Source organism: Motacilla alba, unplaced genomic scaffold (assembly GCF_015832195.1).
Source record: "Motacilla alba alba isolate MOTALB_02 unplaced genomic scaffold, Motacilla_alba_V1.0_pri HiC_scaffold_263, whole genome shotgun sequence".
Classification (NCBI taxonomy): domain Eukaryota; kingdom Metazoa; phylum Chordata; class Aves; order Passeriformes; family Motacillidae; genus Motacilla; species Motacilla alba.
Genome location: NW_024037357.1, coordinates 16,961 through 36,589, shown reverse-complemented (window position 1 = coordinate 36,589; position 19,629 = coordinate 16,961). Strand labels below are relative to the sequence as shown.

General features: G+C 46.2%; 2 protein-coding genes across 2 annotated transcripts; both read left to right on the top strand.

The window, feature by feature from the left end:
* The first annotated feature begins 219 nt into the window (after positions 1–219).
* LOC119696233 lies at positions 220–2,940 on the top strand. The gene is made up of 3 exons (XM_038125951.1): positions 220–1,024; positions 1,711–1,856; positions 2,317–2,940. Exons 1-3 carry the CDS (start codon positions 541–543, stop codon positions 2,422–2,424), a joined length of 738 nt encoding a protein of 245 aa, XP_037981879.1. The 5' UTR covers positions 220–540; the 3' UTR covers positions 2,425–2,940.
* Positions 2,941–12,840: 9,900 nt separating this feature from the next.
* Positions 12,841–15,546, top strand: LOC119696237. The gene is made up of 3 exons (XM_038125960.1): positions 12,841–13,631; positions 14,317–14,462; positions 14,921–15,546. The coding sequence occupies exons 1-3, from the start codon at positions 13,148–13,150 to the stop codon at positions 15,026–15,028; spliced, it is 738 nt and encodes a 245-aa protein (XP_037981888.1). The 5' UTR covers positions 12,841–13,147; the 3' UTR covers positions 15,029–15,546.
* Positions 15,547–19,629: the final 4,083 nt, after the last annotated feature.

The window sequence follows — 19,629 nt, the reverse complement described above, 5'->3', positions numbered from 1 at the left end:
ATACCAGTTTTTATATAAATAGAATTTATACATATAAATGTATAAATAAACATTATTCCTCAGTGTACATTATAAATATAGTTGTGAATATAAAGATGAAAAAATATTGAAATAAAATCCATTTCAATAGTCTTTGAAAGAAGGCGTTTGGGGTTTTCTGTCTGTTCTTATTGGGTTCGAGGCAGGGGGTTTTTTTGGGTTTTTTTGTTTTTTTTTTTTCTTTTTCTCCTTTCGCGTTGTCGGGGGGGCATTGATTCTGGAGGGTTTTTTTGCCGGGGGCGGCTCCCGTTGCGGTGGCAGCTGCCGGTTTTTGCCGCCTTCCCCGGCGGCAGCGCCGCGGCGTGGGGTGGGGCGGGCGGCGGTGCTGCCACCCTGTGGGCAGAGCGCGGTAGTGCAGGCGAGCGGCGCTCGGCGGCCGAGCGGCGCTCGGCGGGCACGCCTGTGTGCGGCGGCGGGCGGCAGGGCGGGCGCGGCGTGTCGCGGACGGACTTGACCTTCTCAAGATGGCGGCAGAAAGGGCGGGACACTGCAGCTTGGCCAATGATTGCCGAGCGCGGCCGGAGAGCCGAGTGCAGCCGAGTGCAGCCGAGTGCTGCCGAGTGCAGCCGAGTGCAGCCGAGTGTAGCCGAGTGCAGCCGAGTGCAGCCCGCCGCAGCCGAGTGCAGCCCGAGAGCCGGCGGGAGCCCCGGGTGGCCGCGCGCAGCCGAGTTTCCCCTCAAAGCCGATCGTCCCCGACTTTCGCCGAACCGAGCCCGCTTCAGCCCAGGAGCCGAAACGAGACCGGTTCAGACCAAAAGCCGAAATGAAACGACTTCACGCCGAGAGCCGACCCAGGTGGGAGCCGCGAGCACCATGAGGGGCCGGCCGGCTCCTGCCGGGCAGGGCGCAGTGGCCGGGGCTCTCCCGGCGCGGCGCCGCCCCTGCGCGCCCGAGGAGCCGCCGGAGGAGCCGCCGGAGGAGCCGCTTTCCTGCCGGGAGCCGCGCTCCGTCCGGCGCCGGGAGCGCGGGGAGCGATATTGGAAAGGTCTTTGATGTCCTGCTTTTGACGCGGCTTTTAGGAATTTATTGTATCGTTTTGTTTTGTTTGCAGCTGGTGGATGTGCTGCACTTCTTGAATGTTATGGTTCTCGGCTCAGGTGTTGATGAGTAGGTTGTTTTGAATTCAGTTTTGTGGTCGGATTTTTTTTTTTTTTTTTTAATTCCCCTTCCCCCCCCCTTCCCCCCCCGCTATGACGTTTTCTAGGGTTTACCGTGGGTTTTATGGGTCGTAGCATGAAGTAGAAGTCAGGTTTTGGATTCTGTGGTGGTGCCTTTTGTTAGCTTGAGTATGCAGCGTTTGTTTCGGTGGGTTCGAGGTAGTGTCGTGTAGTTACTTAGGGGTTTTTAATCTTTATAGTCGCATTCTTGTTTCTTATCTTACAGGGCTTTTATTTGTTTGGATTGTTTGATCGGAGCATATGTTTGATTGTTACGGATCCTTTGGGAGATAGTGTTTCTGGTTACGTTTCTTTTTTGCCTTCACGTTTCTTACTAGGTGGTATTTTTATTTTGGTAGTTTGAGGCCTTTTGGGGTTTATTGTGTTAGGAATATTTTTTTTTGCTTGTTGCTAATTTAAGTTTATGTGTGCTATTTAAAAGCCAGCTCCACTTGAGCTGTGGGGAACTAGGAACATATCTGTTCTGATCTTCCTCTCACCTTTCTTCCCACAGCTGTTTCTGTACTCCTGACTTCCCGTCACGCCAGGGACACGTGGCTTGGAGCACAGCAGCCGGATTCCTCACTTAGCCGTGTCAGCTTGGTGCAGGTTACGAATTACAGGGTGACTTGGAAACCCAGAAACAAAGGGAAGAAGCTGGTATGTCTCTTAGCAGGGAAAAAAAAAAAAAAAACAAACCAAAAAAAACCCCAAAAAACCAAAAAAAAAAAAAAAAAAAAAACCACAAAAACAAAAACAAAAACCAAACCAAAAAAAACCCCTACATCAGGGCAATAATTCAGGGGACTAACAGTTCATCTTTAACTTTCTTCTGTGCTCAGTCCTCATCGCCGGGAGCCGTGAAAGCCCCCTGAGCTGTAGGTCTCATACAGACCTACCTCGTTTGGTCCAAAAAATCAGTATTTTATTACTGTGTGCACACTCAGGGGGAAGATTTTATCCCATATCCCTCAGAGGGACATTAAACCTCCAGTTTCCCTTTTCTTGAACAGTTTGAGAGAGGATATTACTTATGTAATTTTTACTGCAGGCATTTGATCTTTTTGAAGACCGTTTGTGCGTGTGCGTGCCCCTAATAGCTGTCCCCTCTCTAACACAGGATGGGGAAGAAAGGCTGCAGAGCTTCCTGCAACGGGCTGCGAGCACAAAGAGCGAGGAGGCAGCGCAAGACCGGACTCAGGAATCGGAACGGTTTTCTTGGGTTTAAGAAGCTCGAATGGCGCTTCAAGACATTTATATCAGACCTGGTTTAATTTCATTACCCTTTTTTTACATCCACAAAAAAAAAAACCCCAACCCTCCCCCCCCCCCCCCCCCACCTCCAGGATCCATCGCTGCTGCTGCCGTGCGTGACGAGAAGCCATCTTCCCTCTGCCCGGAGCAGCTGAGAGATGGAGCAGCACCCCAAAGGACTTTCTGCTCAGTGATTATAGCTGAGTTTTAGTGGGAATTCTCTGAGCAATCTGGTGGATTGTGCTTGAACGTGGCCGTGAGGGTAGCTGAGCACGGCAGTCCGGATCTGCGAGCCGCGGTGCCGGAGCTCTTTGAAAGGTCGTGGGGGATGCATTCATTCCATTGAATCCCGGCCCTGTGCTGTGCCCAGGCCCTTTGTACAAAGAGGGTACGGGGAGAAACCAGAACTGCACGTTGCTTGCGATACGTATGGAGTTTTGAAAGCTTTAGTTCTAGCTAATAAAAGAAGTTAGTTTGAAAAAAAGCCAAATAATTTATTTTTTTTTCCTTCAACGTGATACTCTTTGGTGGTGTACGGTGTGTTGTCTTCTTTTTTGGTGTTGTTAACTCTGTGTCATTTGTTTTTTGAGCGAAGATAACTCTGTGGATGGCTTGGTTTGTATTTGAGGCAGAATTAATTTCAACAGGTTTCTTTAATAGACTTCTGAGATGTATTGCTGGGATTTTGGCTTAGTTTATCGTAGGTATAAACACAGAGATTTGGTAGGGGCAGCTCGGCTGCTGGAGTTTTGGGTGTTTAAGTGATTGGATGGCTTTTGTTACCTGCGGTTTTTAATTTTTGAAAGGTTTTTTTACGTAGTGGCTTAAGGTGGTTTTTAGAATTAATTGTCTTGCTTCATGTTGTGTGCAGCCGGTGTGGGGGGGGGGGGGGGGGGGGGGGGGTTTAGTTTTCTTTTTGGGGACAGGAGCATTTATATGGTGGGTGTTTATAGGCAGTATATATTTTTTTAAAATTTTAGCAGTGATATTTTTTGACATTTTAATAGCTTAGAATTTTTTTTATGCTTTTCATTAGTTTTTTTTTAAATTTAAAATTATTTCTACAGATTATTGTTCATTACTTGTGAGTTAGCATAAAGGCAGAGCTTCGGGGGTCTTTTTAGTAATGTTTAGGGTCAGTTGTACAGTCTGGAGTTTAGGGAGCTGGTTTGATTTATTTTGTACAGGTTTTTGTTTTTCTTAGCAGTTCTTTCCTTTTGGATGTGTATTGGAGTTTTTTGGGTTTCTGAGGAATTGGTTGAGGAGGAAGTTTATGATGAGGAAGCACGGAGGTTTTGGGCTAGCTCTAATGGGATTTTTACATTTCTTTATAGATGGGTTTGTTTGAGTTTCTAATCGGGGGAAGCCTTGTGGGATCTCCGCTCTGTTGGCAACAGGAGCGGGCTCTGTTTTTCTGTGTTGTGCTGGGATGTGAGCGCGTGGCGGTGCCGAGGAGGGTGCAGCATTTTTGTGGTTCTGATGTGTTAGGTTAGTGAATTTATGGGGTTCGATATCTAGTTTAAAATAGAAAGAAATATCCATTTAAAAAGATCACATTATAAGGGTAAACATAAGAATCGAAACAAATCAAACTGTAATATATAGCATGTTCTTGTAACCTGGTATAACATATACAAAACACAGTCTATTCTATATACGCAAAAATATCTAACTATAGATCGTAAATATAAAAATAATGACATACAGTTTAAAATAAACGGGGCGTTTTTTTGGTTTTTATTAGTTGATAGGCAGGTTTTTTACTCAGTAACATAAATAGAAATAATCTAAAAATACAAATCCAAAGATCCAAATATATCTATAATGATATCTATAAATATTACCTATGAATTAATAGAAGTAAGAGAGATATCTAAGAATAGTATGTACATATATATGTATATATATTTATGTATATATAAAAATATATTAAAAGGTATTTTATATAACATGTATAATCTACATAATAAATAAAAATATAAATGGAAATATGAATATATAATTATGAAAAATGTAATAGCCTAAAAAATTTCCACTATACTACAAGTAATACCTTGAATGTAATACTCTAAAAAATATGGTTTAAATCAAGGGGGGGGGGGTTGCTTTTTATTTGGTTTGAGGCGGGGTTTTTTATTTTAATTGATTATTTTAATTATTTTATTTTAAATAATACAGATCTTGATAGTGTTACACAGTTCTACATAGAGAGACATATAATCACGATTTAAAAAATATTTCCAGAAATATAAAATATAGATAAATAGAAGGGATAGGAAGAGATGTAATATAGAATACAGATAGCACTACACATCAATAGACATTTTAAATGTAAATGGGGATGTAAATATAAAAATATGGCGTTTTTTCAAACTTAAATGCAGTTGAAAAGAAAGGGGTTCTTTTTGGCTTTCATTTGGGTAGAGGCAGGGTTTTGTTTTTGTTTTTTTTTTTCTTTTACTCCTTTCGCGTTGTCGGGGGGGCATTGATTCTGGAGGGTTTTTTTGCCGGGGGCGGCTCCCGTTGCGGTGGCAGCTGCCGGTTTTTGCCGCCTTCCCCGGCGGCAGCGCCGCGGCGTGGGGTGGGGCGGGCGGCGGTGCTGCCACCCTGTGGGCAGAGAGCGGTAGTGCAGGCGAGCGGCGCTCGGCGGCCGAGCGGCGCTCGGCGGGCACGCCTGTGTGCGGCGGCGGGCGGCAGGGCGGGCGCGGCGTGTCGCGGACGGGCTTGACCTTCTCACGATGGCGGCAAAAAAGGCGCGCAAATCGCAGGGCCGCGGTCCGTCTACTGGACTGCCGGAACGGAACACCGGCGCCGGCGCGGCCCGAGCGGGATTTTCTGTGGCGCTTCGGGTACCTTGGAGACGGGCTGTTTGCTCAGCGGCGCCGCGGGCGGGCGTATTTCGGCGGGTTTGTGACAGGCATTGGCGATAAACGCCTATCTCCCTGCCGAGGTCCCCTCCCCGCCGCCCTGTTGAGTGTGGCGTGTCGCGGACTGGTTTGACCTTCTCAAGATGGCGGCAAAAAAGGCGCGCAAATCGCAGGACCGCGGTCCGTCTACTGGACTGCCGGAACGGAACACCGGCGCCGGCGCGGCCCGAGCGGGATTTTCTGTGGTGCTTCGGGTACCTTGGAGACGGGCTGTGGGCTCAGCGGCGCCGCGGGCGGGCGTATTTCGGCGGGTTTGTGACAGGCATTGGCGCTAAACGCCTATCTCCCTGCCGAGGTCCCCTCCCCGCCGCCCTGTTGAGTGTGGCGTGTCGCGGACTGGTTTGACCTTCTCAAGATGGCGGCAAAAAAGGCGCGCAAATCCAGCTGAGCCGAGTGCAGCCGAGTGCAGCCGAAGAGCCGAGCGTAGCCGGGCTTAGCCGAGAGTAGCCGAGTGCAGCTGAAGAGCCGAGTGTAGCCGACCGTAGCCGAGTGCAGCCGAAGAGCCGAGCGTAGCCGACCGTAGCCGAGTGCAGCCGAAGAGCCGAGTGCAGCCGATAATAGCCGGCTTTAGCCGAAGAGCCGATAATAGCCGACCGTAGCCGAGTGCAGCCGAAGAGCGGGCATTAGCCGAGTGTTGTCGAGAACAGCCGAGTGTAGCCGAAGAGACCTAATATAGACTACAGACAGCACTACCCATCCATAGACATTTGAAATGGGAATGGCAATGTAAAAATAGGGCATGTTTTCAAAGTAAAATGCTGTTTAAAAGAAAGGGGTTCTTTTTGGCTTGCATTTGGGTAGAGGCAGGGGTTTTATTTGAAATCATAATAGAAGGGCCTCAGAAATAAAAATCTCCATACGGAAATATAAGATCAATATATAGAGGTAGCTATAAAGTATAGAAATATATATAAGGAATAGGAATAGATGTAAGATAAAATACCAGTTTTTATATAAATAGAATTTATACATATAAATGTATAAATAAACATTATTCCTCAGTGTACATTATAAATATAGTTGTGAATATAAAGATGAAAAAATATTGAAATAAAATCCATTTCAATAGTCTTTGAAAGAAGGCGTTTGGGGTTTTCTGTCTGTTCTTATTGGGTTCGAGGCAGGGGGTTTTTTTGGGTTTTTTTGTTTTTTTTTTTCTTTTTCTCCTTTCGCGTTGTCGGGGGGGCATTGATTCTGGAGGGTTTTTTTGCCGGGGGCGGCTCCCGTTGCGGTGGCAGCTGCCGGTTTTTGCCGCCTTCCCCGGCGGCAGCGCCGCGGCGTGGGGTGGGGCGGGCGGCGGTGCTGCCACCCTGTGGGCAGAGCGCGGTAGTGCAGGCGAGCGGCGCTCGGCGGCCGAGCGGCGCTCGGCGGGCACGCCTCTGTGCGGCGGCGGGCGGCAGGGCGGGCGCGGCGTGTCGCGGACGGACTTGACCTTCTCAAGATGGCGGCAGAAAGGGCGGGACACTGCAGCTTGGCCAATGATTGCCGAGCGCGGCCGGAGAGCCGAGTGCAGCCGAGTGCAGCCGAGTGCTGCCGAGTGCAGCCGAGTGCAGCCGAGTGCAGCCCGCCGCAGCCGAGTGCAGCCCGAGAGCCGGCGGGAGCCTCGGGTGGCCGCGCGCAGCCGAGTTTCCCCTCAAAGCCGATCGTCCCCGACTTTCGCCGAACCGAGCCCGCTTCAGCCCAGGAGCCGAAACGAGACCGGTTCAGACCAAAAGCCGAAATGAAACGACTTCACGCCGAGAGCCGACCCAGGTGGGAGCCGCGAGCACCATGAGGGGCCGGCCGGCTCCTGCCGGGCAGGGCGCAGTGGCCGGGGCTCTCCCGGCGCGGCGCCGCCCCTGCGCGCCCGAGGAGCCGCCGGAGGAGCCGCCGGAGGAGCCGCTTTCCTGCCGGGAGCCGCGCTCCGTCCGGCGCCGGGAGCGCGGGGAGCGATATTGGAAAGGTCTTTGATGTCCTGCTTTTGACGCGGCTTTTAGGAATTTATTGTATCGTTTTGTTTTGTTTGCAGCTGGTGGATGTGCTGCACTTCTTGAATGTTATGGTTCTCGGCTCAGGTGTTGATGAGTAGGTTGTTTTGAATTCAGTTTTGTGGTCGGATTTTTTTTTTTTTTTTTTAATTCCCCTTCCCCCCCCTTCCCCCCCCGCTATGACGTTTTCTAGGGTTTACCGTGGGTTTTATGGGTCGTAGCATGAAGTAGAAGTCAGGTTTTGGATTCTGTGGTGGTGCCTTTTGTTAGCTTGAGTATGCAGCGTTTGTTTCGGTGGGTTCGAGGTAGTGTCGTGTAGTTACTTAGGGGTTTTTAATCTTTATAGTCGCATTCTTGTTTCTTATCTTACAGGGCTTTTATTTGTTTGGATTGTTTGATCGGAGCATATGTTTGATTGTTACGGATCCTTTGGGAGATAGTGTTTCTGGTTACGTTTCTTTTTTGCCTTCACGTTTCTTACTAGGTGGTATTTTTATTTTGGTAGTTTGAGGCCTTTTGGGGTTTATTGTGTTAGGAATATTTTTTTTTGCTTGTTGCTAATTTAAGTTTATGTGTGCTATTTAAAAGCCAGCTCCACTTGAGCTGTGGGGAACTAGGAACATATCTGTTCTGATCTTCCTCTCACCTTTCTTCCCACAGCTGTTTCTGTACTCCTGACTTCCCGTCACGCCAGGGACACGTGGCTTGGAGCACAGCAGCCGGATTCCTCACTTAGCCGTGTCAGCTTGGTGCAGGTTACGAATTACAGGGTGACTTGGAAACCCAGAAACAAAGGGAAGAAGCTGGTATGTCTCTTAGCAGGGAAAAAAAAAAAAAAAACAAACCAAAAAACCCCCAAAAAACCAAAAAAAAAAAAAAAAAAAAACCACAAAAACAAAAACAAAAACCAAACCAAAAAAAACCCCTACATCAGGGCAATAATTCAGGGGACTAACAGTTCATCTTTAACTTTCTTCTGTGCTCAGTCCTCATCGCCGGGAGCCGTGAAAGCCCCCTGAGCTGTAGGTCTCATACAGACCTACCTCGTTTGGTCCAAAAAATCAGTATTTTATTACTGTGTGCACACTCAGGGGGAAGATTTTATCCCATATCCCTCAGAGGGACATTAAACCTCCAGTTTCCCTTTTCTTGAACAGTTTGAGAGAGGATATTACTTATGTAATTTTTACTGCAGGCATTTGATCTTTTTGAAGACCGTTTGTGCGTGTGCGTGCCCCTAATAGCTGTCCCCTCTCTAACACAGGATGGGGAAGAAAGGCTGCAGAGCTTCCTGCAACGGGCTGCGAGCACAAAGAGCGAGGAGGCAGCGCAAGACCGGACTCAGGAATCGGAACGGTTTTCTTGGGTTTAAGAAGCTCGAATGGCGCTTCAAGACATTTATATCAGACCTGGTTTAATTTCATTACCCTTTTTTTTTACATCCACAAAAAAAACCCCAACCCTCCCCCCCCCCCCCCCCCCACCTCCAGGATCCATCGCTGCTGCTGCCGTGCGTGACGAGAAGCCATCTTCCCTCTGCCCGGAGCAGCTGAGAGATGGAGCAGCACCCCAAAGGACTTTCTGCTCAGTGATTATAGCTGAGTTTTAGTGGGAATTCTCTGAGCAATCTGGTGGATTGTGCTTGAACGTGGCCGTGAGGGTAGCTGAGCACGGCAGTCCGGATCTGCGAGCCGCGGTGCCGGAGCTCTTTGAAAGGTCGTGGGGGATGCATTCATTCCATTGAATCCCGGCCCTGTGCTGTGCCCAGGCCCTTTGTACAAAGAGGGTACGGGGAGAAACCAGAACTGCACGTTGCTTGCGATACGTATGGAGTTTTGAAAGCTTTAGTTCTAGCTAATAAAAGAAGTTAGTTTGAAAAAAAGCCAAATAATTTATTTTTTTTTCCTTCAACGTGATACTCTTTGGTGGTGTACGGTGTGTTGTCTTCTTTTTTGGTGTTGTTAACTCTGTGTCATTTGTTTTTTGAGCGAAGATAACTCTGTGGATGGCTTGGTTTGTATTTGAGGCAGAATTAATTTCAACAGGTTTCTTTAATAGACTTCTGAGATGTATTGCTGGGATTTTGGCTTAGTTTATCGTAGGTATAAACACAGAGATTTGGTAGGGGCAGCTCGGCTGCTGGAGTTTTGGGTGTTTAAGTGATTGGATGGCTTTTGTTACCTGCGGTTTTTAATTTTTGAAAGGTTTTTTTACGTAGTGGCTTAAGGTGGTTTTTAGAATTAATTGTCTTGCTTCATGTTGTGTGCAGCCGGTGTGGGGGGGGGGGGGGGGGGGGGGGTTTAGTTTTCTTTTTGGGGACAGGAGCATTTATATGGTGGGTGTTTATAGGCAGTATATATTTTTTTAAAATTTTAGCAGTGATATTTTTTGACATTTTAATAGCTTAGAATTTTTTTTATGCTTTTCATTAGTTTTTTTTTAAATTTAAAATTATTTCTACAGATTATTGTTCATTACTTGTGAGTTAGCATAAAGGCAGAGCTTCGGGGGTCTTTTTAGTAATGTTTAGGGTCAGTTGTACAGTCTGGAGTTTAGGGAGCTGGTTTGATTTATTTTGTACAGGTTTTTGTTTTTCTTAGCAGTTCTTTCCTTTTGGATGTGTATTGGAGTTTTTTGGGTTTCTGAGAAATTGATTGAGGAGGAAGTTTATGATGAGGAAGCACGGAGGTTTTGGGCTAGCTCTAATGGGATTTTTACATTTCTTTATAGATGGGTTTGTTTGAGTTTCTAATCGGGGGAAGCCTTGTGGGATCTCCGCTCTGTTGGCAACAGGAGCGGGCTCTGTTTTTCTGTGTTGTGCTGGGATGTGAGCGCGTGGCGGTGCCGAGGAGGGTGCAGCATTTTTGTGGTTCTGATGTGTTAGGTTAGTGAATTTATGGGGTTCGATATCTAGTTTAAAATAGAAAGAAATATCCATTTAAAAAGATCACATTATAAGGGTAAACATAAGAATCGAAACAAATCAAACTGTAATATATAGCATGTTCTTGTAACCTGGTATAACATATACAAAACACAGTCTATTCTATATACGCAAAAATATCTAACTATAGATCGTAAATATAAAAATAATGACATACAGTTTAAAATAAACGGGGCGTTTTTTTGGTTTTTATTAGTTGATAGGCAGGTTTTTTACTCAGTAACATAAATAGAAATAATCTAAAAATACAAATCCAAAGATCCAAATATATCTATAATGATATCTATAAATATTACCTATGAATTAATAGAAGTAAGAGAGATATCTAAGAATAGTATGTACATATATATGTATATATATTTATGTATATATAAAAATATATTAAAAGGTATTTTATATAACATGTATAATCTACATAATAAATAAAAATATAAATGGAAATATGAATATATAATTATGAAAAATGTAATAGCCTAAAAAAATTTCCACTATACTACAAGTAATACCTTGAATGTAATACTCTAAAAAATATGGTTTAAATCAAGGGGGGGGGGGTTGCTTTTTATTTGGTTTGAGGCGGGGTTTTTTATTTTAATTGATTATTTTAATTATTTTATTTTAAATAATACAGATCTTGATAGTGTTACACAGTTCTACATAGAGAGACATATAATCACGATTTAAAAAATATTTCCAGAAATATAAAATATAGATAAATAGAAGGGATAGGAAGAGATGTAATATAGAATACAGATAGCACTACACATCAATAGACATTTTAAATGTAAATGGGGATGTAAATATAAAAATATGGCGTTTTTTCAAACTTAAATGCAGTTGAAAAGAAAGGGGTTCTTTTTGGCTTTCATTTGGGTAGAGGCAGGGTTTTGTTTTTGTTTTTTTTTTTCTTTTACTCCTTTCGCGTTGTCGGGGGGGCATTGATTCTGGAGGGTTTTTTTGCCGGGGGCGGCTCCCGTTGCGGTGGCAGCTGCCGGTTTTTGCCGCCTTCCCCGGCGGCAGCGCCGCGGCGTGGGGTGGGGCGGGCGGCGGTGCTGCCACCCTGTGGGCAGAGAGCGGTAGTGCAGGCGAGCGGCGCTCGGCGGCCGAGCGGCGCTCGGCGGGCACGCCTGTGTGCGGCGGCGGGCGGCAGGGCGGGCGCGGCGTGTCGCGGACGGGCTTGACCTTCTCACGATGGCGGCAAAAAAGGCGCGCAAATCGCAGGGCCGCGGTCCGTCTACTGGACTGCCGGAACGGAACACCGGCGCCGGCGCGGCCCGAGCGGGATTTTCTGTGGCGCTTCGGGTACCTTGGAGACGGGCTGTTTGCTCAGCGGCGCCGCGGGCGGGCGTATTTCGGCGGGTTTGTGACAGGCATTGGCGATAAACGCCTATCTCCCTGCCGAGGTCCCCTCCCCGCCGCCCTGTTGAGTGTGGCGTGTCGCGGACTGGTTTGACCTTCTCAAGATGGCGGCAAAAAAGGCGCGCAAATCGCAGGACCGCGGTCCGTCTACTGGACTGCCGGAACGGAACACCGGCGCCGGCGCGGCCCGAGCGGGATTTTCTGTGGTGCTTCGGGTACCTTGGAGACGGGCTGTGGGCTCAGCGGCGCCGCGGGCGGGCGTATTTCGGCGGGTTTGTGACAGGCATTGGCGCTAAACGCCTATCTCCCTGCCGAGGTCCCCTCCCCGCCGCCCTGTTGAGTGTGGCGTGTCGCGGACTGGTTTGACCTTCTCAAGATGGCGGCAAAAAAGGCGCGCAAATCCAGCTGAGCCGAGTGCAGCCGAGTGCAGCCGAAGAGCCGAGCGTAGCCGGGCTTAGCCGAGAGTAGCCGAGTGCAGCTGAAGAGCCGAGTGTAGCCGACCGTAGCCGAGTGCAGCCGAAGAGCCGAGCGTAGCCGACCGTAGCCGAGTGCAGCCGAAGAGCCGAGTGCAGCCGATAATAGCCGGCTTTAGCCGAAGAGCCGATAATAGCCGACCGTAGCCGAGTGCAGCCGAAGAGCGGGCATTAGCCGAGTGTTGTCGAGAACAGCCGAGTGTAGCCGAAGAGACCTAATATAGACTACAGACAGCACTACCCATCCATAGACATTTGAAATGGGAATGGCAATGTAAAAATAGGGCATGTTTTCAAAGTAAAATGCTGTTTAAAAGAAAGGGGTTCTTTTTGGCTTGCATTTGGGTAGAGGCAGGGGTTTTATTTGAAATCATAATAGAAGGGCCTCAGAAATAAAAATCTCCATACGGAAATATAAGATCAATATATAGAGGTAGCTATAAAGTATAGAAATATATATAAGGAATAGGAATAGATGTAAGATAAAATACCAGTTTTTATATAAATAGAATTTATACATATAAATGTATAAATAAACATTATTCCTCAGTGTACATTATAAATATAGTTGTGAATATAAAGATGAAAAAATATTGAAATAAAATCCATTTCAATAGTCTTTGAAAGAAGGCGTTTGGGGTTTTCTGTCTGTTCTTATTGGGTTCGAGGCAGGGGGTTTTTTTGGGTTTTTTTGTTTTTTTTTTTTCTTTTTCTCCTTTCGCGTTGTCGGGGGGGCATTGATTCTGGAGGGTTTTTTTGCCGGGGGCGGCTCCCGTTGCGGTGGCAGCTGCCGGTTTTTGCCGCCTTCCCCGGCGGCAGCGCCGCGGCGTGGGGTGGGGCGGGCGGCGGTGCTGCCACCCTGTGGGCAGAGCGCGGTAGTGCAGGCGAGCGGCGCTCGGCGGCCGAGCGGCGCTCGGCGGGCACGCCTGTGTGCGGCGGCGGGCGGCAGGGCGGGCGCGGCGTGTCGCGGACGGACTTGACCTTCTCAAGATGGCGGCAGAAAGGGCGGGACACTGCAGCTTGGCCAATGATTGCCGAGCGCGGCCGGAGAGCCGAGTGCAGCCGAGTGCAGCCGAGTGCTGCCGAGTGCAGCCGAGTGCAGCCGAGTGTAGCCGAGTGCAGCCGAGTGCAGCCCGCCGCAGCCGAGTGCAGCCCGAGAGCCGGCGGGAGCCCCGGGTGGCCGCGCGCAGCCGAGTTTCCCCTCAAAGCCGATCGTCCCCGACTTTCGCCGAACCGAGCCCGCTTCAGCCCAGGAGCCGAAACGAGACCGGTTCAGACCAAAAGCCGAAATGAAACGACTTCACGCCGAGAGCCGACCCAGGTGGGAGCCGCGAGCACCATGAGGGGCCGGCCGGCTCCTGCCGGGCAGGGCGCAGTGGCCGGGGCTCTCCCGGCGCGGCGCCGCCCCTGCGCGCCCGAGGAGCCGCCGGAGGAGCCGCCGGAGGAGCCGCTTTCCTGCCGGGAGCCGCGCTCCGTCCGGCGCCGGGAGCGCGGGGAGCGATATTGGAAAGGTCTTTGATGTCCTGCTTTTGACGCGGCTTTTAGGAATTTATTGTATCGTTTTGTTTTGTTTGCAGCTGGTGGATGTGCTGCACTTCTTGAATGTTATGGTTCTCGGCTCAGGTGTTGATGAGTAGGTTGTTTTGAATTCAGTTTTGTGGTCGGATTTTTTTTTTTTTTTTTTAATTCCCCTTCCCCCCCCTTCCCCCCCCGCTATGACGTTTTCTAGGGTTTACCGTGGGTTTTATGGGTCGTAGCATGAAGTAGAAGTCAGGTTTTGGATTCTGTGGTGGTGCCTTTTGTTAGCTTGAGTATGCAGCGTTTGTTTCGGTGGGTTCGAGGTAGTGTCGTGTAGTTACTTAGGGGTTTTTAATCTTTATAGTCGCATTCTTGTTTCTTATCTTACAGGGCTTTTATTTGTTTGGATTGTTTGATCGGAGCATATGTTTGATTGTTACGGATCCTTTGGGAGATAGTGTTTCTGGTTACGTTTCTTTTTTGCCTTCACGTTTCTTACTAGGTGGTATTTTTATTTTGGTAGTTTGAGGCCTTTTGGGGTTTATTGTGTTAGGAATATTTTTTTTTGCTTGTTGCTAATTTAAGTTTATGTGTGCTATTTAAAAGCCAGCTCCACTTGAGCTGTGGGGAACTAGGAACATATCTGTTCTGATCTTCCTCTCACCTTTCTTCCCACAGCTGTTTCTGTACTCCTGACTTCCCGTCACGCCAGGGACACGTGGCTTGGAGCACAGCAGCCGGATTCCTCACTTAGCCGTGTCAGCTTGGTGCAGGTTACGAATTACAGGGTGACTTGGAAACCCAGAAACAAAGGGAAGAAGCTGGTATGTCTCTTAGCAGGGAAAAAAAAAAAAAAACAAACCAAAAAAACCCCAAAAAACCAAAAAAAAAAAAAAAAAAAAAACCACAAAAACAAAAACAAAAACCAAACCAAAAAAAACCCCTACATCAGGGCAATAATTCAGGGGACTAACAGTTCATCTTTAACTTTCTTCTGTGCTCAGTCCTCATCGCCGGGAGCCGTGAAAGCCCCCTGAGCTGTAGGTCTCATACAGACCTACCTCGTTTGGTCCAAAAAATCAGTATTTTATTACTGTGTGCACACTCAGGGGGAAGATTTTATCCCATATCCCTCAGAGGGACATTAAACCTCCAGTTTCCCTTTTCTTGAACAGTTTGAGAGAGGATATTACTTATGTAATTTTTACTGCAGGCATTTGATCTTTTTGAAGACCGTTTGTGCGTGTGCGTGCCCCTAATAGCTGTCCCCTCTCTAACACAGGATGGGGAAGAAAGGCTGCAGAGCTTCCTGCAACGGGCTGCGAGCACAAAGAGCGAGGAGGCAGCGCAAGACCGGACTCAGGAATCGGAACGGTTTTCTTGGGTTTAAGAAGCTCGAATGGCGCTTCAAGACATTTATATCAGACCTGGTTTAATTTCATTACCCTTTTTTTTACATCCACAAAAAAAACCCCAACCCTCCCCCCCCCCCCCCCCCCCCCACCTCCAGGATCCATCGCTGCTGCTGCCGTGCGTGACGAGAAGCCATCTTCCCTCTGCCCGGAGCAGCTGAGAGATGGAGCAGCACCCCAAAGGACTTTCTGCTCAGTGATTATAGCTGAGTTTTAGTGGGAATTCTCTGAGCAATCTGGTGGATTGTGCTTGAACGTGGCCGTGAGGGTAGCTGAGCACGGCAGTCCGGATCTGCGAGCCGCGGTGCCGGAGCTCTTTGAAAGGTCGTGGGGGATGCATTCATTCCATTGAATCCCGGCCCTGTGCTGTGCCCAGGCCCTTTGTACAAAGAGGGTACGGGGAGAAACCAGAACTGCACGTTGCTTGCGATACGTATGGAGTTTTGAAAGCTTTAGTTCTAGCTAATAAAAGAAGTTAGTTTGAAAAAAAGCCAAATAATTTATTTTTTTTTCCTTCAACGTGATACTCTTTGGTGGTGTACGGTGTGTTGTCTTCTTTTTTGGTGTTGTTAACTCTGTGTCATTTGTTTTTTGAGCGAAGATAACTCTGTGGATGGCTTGGTTTGTATTTGAGGCAGAATTAATTTCAACAGGTTTCTTTAATAGACTTCTGAGATGTATTGCTGGGATTTTGGCTTAGTTTATCGTAGGTATAAACACAGAGATTTGGTAGGGGCAGCTCGGCTGCTGGAGTTTTGGGTGTTTAAGTGATTGGATGGCTTTTGTTACCTGCGGTTTTTAATTTTTGAAAGGTTTTTTTACGTAGTGGCTTAAGGTGGTTTTTAGAATTAATTGTCTTGCTTCATGTTGTGTGCAGCCGGTGTGGGGGGGGGGGGGGGGGGGGTTTAGTTTTCTTTTTGGGGACAGGAGCATTTATATGGTGGGTGTTTATAGGCAGTATATATTTTTTTAAAATTTTAGCAGTGATATTTTTTGACATTTTAATAGCTTAGAATTTTTTTTATGCTTTTCATTAGTTTTTTTTTAAATTTAAAATTATTTCTACAGATTATTGTTCATTACTTGTGAGTTAGCATAAAGGCAGAGCTTCGGGGGTCTTTTTAGTAATGTTTAGGGTCAGTTGTACAGTCTGGAGTTTAGGGAGCTGGTTTGATTTATTTTGTACAGGTTTTTGTTTTTCTTAGCAGTTCTTTCCTTTTGGATGTGTATTGGAGTTTTTTGGGTTTCTGAGGAATTGGTTGAGGAGGAAGTTTATGATGAGGAAGCACGGAGGTTTTGGGCTAGCTCTAATGGGATTTTTACATTTCTTTATAGATGGGTTTGTTTGAGTTTCTAATCGGGGGAAGCCTTGTGGGATCTCCGCTCTGTTGGCAACAGGAGCGGGCTCTGTTTTTCTGTGTTGTGCTGGGATGTGAGCGCGTGGCGGTGCCGAGGAGGGTGCAGCATTTTTGTGGTTCTGATGTGTTAGGTTAGTGAATTTATGGGGTTCGATATCTAGTTTAAAATAGAAAGAAATATCCATTTAAAAAGATCACATTATAAGGGTAAACATAAGAATCGAAACAAATCAAACTGTAATATATAGTATGTTCTTGTAACCTGGTATAACATATACAAAACACAGTCTATTCTATATACGCAAAAATATCTAACTATAGATCGTAAATATAAAAATAATGACATACAGTTTAAAATAAACGGGGCGTTTTTTTGGTTTTTATTAGTTGATAGGCAGGTTTTTTACTCAGTAACATAAATAGAAATAATCTAAAAATACAAATCCAAAGATCCAAATATATCTATAATGACATCTATAAATATTACCTATGAATTAATAGAAGTAAGAGAGATATCTAAGAATAGTATGTACATATATATGTATATATATTTATGTATATATAAAAATATATTAAAAGGTATTTTATATAACATGTATAATCTACATAATAAATAAAAAATATAAATGGAAATATGAATATATAATTATGAAAAATGTAATAGCCTAAAAAATTTCCACTATACTACAAGTAATACCTTGAATGTAATACTCTAAAAAATATGGTTTAAATCAAGGGGGGGGGTTGCTTTTTATTTGGTTTGAGGCGGGGTTTTTTATTTTAATTGATTATTTTAATTATTTTATTTTAAATAATACAGATCTTGATAGTGTTACACAGTTCTACATAGAGAGACATATAATCACGATTTAAAAAATATTTCCAGAAATATAAAATATAGATAAATAGAAGGGATAGGAAGAGATGTAATATAGAATACAGATAGCACTACACATCAATAGACATTTTAAATGGAAATGGGAATGTAAATATAAAAATATGGCGTTTTTTCAAACTTAAATGCAGTTGAAAAGAAAGGGGTTCTTTTTGGCTTTCATTTGGGTAGAGGCAGGGTTTTGTTTTTGTTTTTTTTTTTTCTTTTTCTCCTTTCGCGTTGTCGGGGGGGCATTGATTCTGGAGGGTTTTTTTGCCGGGGGCGGCTCCCGTTGCGGTGGCAGCTGCCGGTTTTTGCCGCCTTCCCCGGCGGCAGCGCCGCGGCGTGGGGTGGGGCGGGCGGCGGTGCTGCCACCCTGTGGGCAGAGCGCGGTAGTGCAGGCGAGCGGCGCTCGGCGGCCGAGCGGCGCTCGGCGGGCACGCCTGTGTGCGGCGGCGGGCGGCAGGGCGGGCGCGGCGTGTCGCGGACGGGCTTGACCTTCTCAAGATGGCGGCAAAAAAGGCGCGCAAATCGGAGGACCGCCGTCCGTCTACTGGACTGCCGGAACGGAACGCCGGCGCCGGCGCGAGCGGGATTTTCTGTGGCGCTTCGGGTAGCTTGGAGACGGGCTGTGGGCTCAGCGGCGCCGCGGGCGGGCGTATTTCGGCGGGTTTGTGACAGGCATTGGCGCTAAACGCCTATCTCCCTGCCGAGGTCCCCTCCCCGCCGCCCTGTTGAGTGTGGCGTGTCGCGGACTGGTTTGACCTTCTCAAGATGGCGGCAAAAAAGGCGCGCAAATCGGAGGACCGCCGTCCGTCTACTGGACTGCCGGAACGGAACGCCGGCGCCGGCGCGAGCGGGATTTTCTGTGGCGCTTCGGGTACCTTGGAGACGGGCTGTGGGCTCAGCGGCGCCGCGGACGGGCGTATTTCGGCGGGTTGGTGACAGGCATTGGCGATAAACGCCTATCTCCCTGCCGAGGTCCCCTCCCCGCCGCCCTTTTTGAGTGTGGCGTGTCGCGGACTGGTTTGACCTTCTCAAGATGGCGGCAAAAAGGGCGCGCAAATCCAGCTGAGCCGAGTGCAGCCGAGTGCAGCCGAAGAGCCGAGCGTTGCCGGGCGTAGCCGAGAGTAGCCGAATGCAGCCGAAGAGCCGAGCGTAGCCGACGGTAGCCGAGTGCAGCCGAAGAGCCGAGTGCAGCCGATAATAGCCGGCTTTAGCCGAAGAGCCGATAATAGCCGACCGTCGCCGAGTGCAGCCGAAGAGCGGGGCATAGCCGAGTGTTGTCGAGAACAGCCGAGTCTAGCCGAAGAGACCTAATATAGACTACAGACAGCACTACCCATCCATAGACATTTGAAATGGGAATGGCAATGTAAAAATAGGGCATGTTCTCAAACTAAAATGCTGTTTAAAAGAAAGGGGTTCTTTTTGGCTTGCATTTGCGTAGAGGCAGGGGTGTTATTTAAATCATAATAGTAGTGCCGTGCCTCTCCCGTTTCGTCCCCTTTCGTCCTGTCCCGTCTCCCCGCCTCCCAGCCATACCAGTGTAAATAAGCAAAACAGAGATATAAATATGGAAATGGGAATATAAATTGTAGATATAAAATTCAAATAAAATAAATATAAATAAAGAGAACATGCAGCATAGTTTTGTATTATATCAGGAAGATATTATAATGTTTTATGTCCATTAGATGTTTATGTAAAATATAGAAATACAGATTATAAACAGCAACGTCAACGATGTAAAAATAGGAATATATTATAAATATATAAAGATATATAGAAAAGCATAAAATAGAAATAAATACAAAATAACAGAACTAGATACACTTCATATTACCAATAATACTCTATATATCTTCTTATATTGTAATATATTATGTGTAATATATAATAGATCGATAACTATAGTATATCCGTATAAGATATATAACAAATTGTAAATTGAATATAAATATGAAGAATATAATATAAAAATAATTAAGTAGCGATAAAAATGAAGGCTTTGTTTTTGTTTTTTTTTTTTAATATGGTTTTAGGCAGCTTTTTAATTTTACATGTATAACAATTATAAAACTTGAAATCTAAGTATAGAAATATAGAACAAATACATATATAAAATCTAAGTTAATATAAGTAATAAAATTAGATATTATAAGTATTAAAAATAGATATATTTTTTAGAATATATATAATTATATTTTGCTATATGCTATTTACGTCTGCAAATGGAATACATCACTATAAAATATAAATGTGAATAGAAATATGAAAAAATAGAAATATAAAAATAATTATTTTTTTTTAAATAACGGTGGGATTTTTAAAAAAAGTTTGGTTA

What these genes read in the sequence shown, in the direction of transcription:
- LOC119696233 (XM_038125951.1), top strand. Translation starts at nt 541, where the DNA reads ATGATTGCCGAGCGCGGCCGGAGAGCCGAGTGCAGCCGAGTGCAGCCG. An exon ending in CGGGGAGCGATATTGGAAAG is followed by an intron (nt 1,025 to 1,710) that starts GTCTTTGATGTC and finishes TTCTTCCCACAG; the next exon opens with CTGTTTCTGTACTCCTGACT. An exon ending in GAAACAAAGGGAAGAAGCTG is followed by an intron (nt 1,857 to 2,316) that starts GTATGTCTCTTA and finishes TCTCTAACACAG; the next exon opens with GATGGGGAAGAAAGGCTGCA.
- LOC119696237 (XM_038125960.1), top strand. Translation starts at nt 13,148, where the DNA reads ATGATTGCCGAGCGCGGCCGGAGAGCCGAGTGCAGCCGAGTGCAGCCG. An exon ending in CGGGGAGCGATATTGGAAAG is followed by an intron (nt 13,632 to 14,316) that starts GTCTTTGATGTC and finishes TTCTTCCCACAG; the next exon opens with CTGTTTCTGTACTCCTGACT. An exon ending in GAAACAAAGGGAAGAAGCTG is followed by an intron (nt 14,463 to 14,920) that starts GTATGTCTCTTA and finishes TCTCTAACACAG; the next exon opens with GATGGGGAAGAAAGGCTGCA.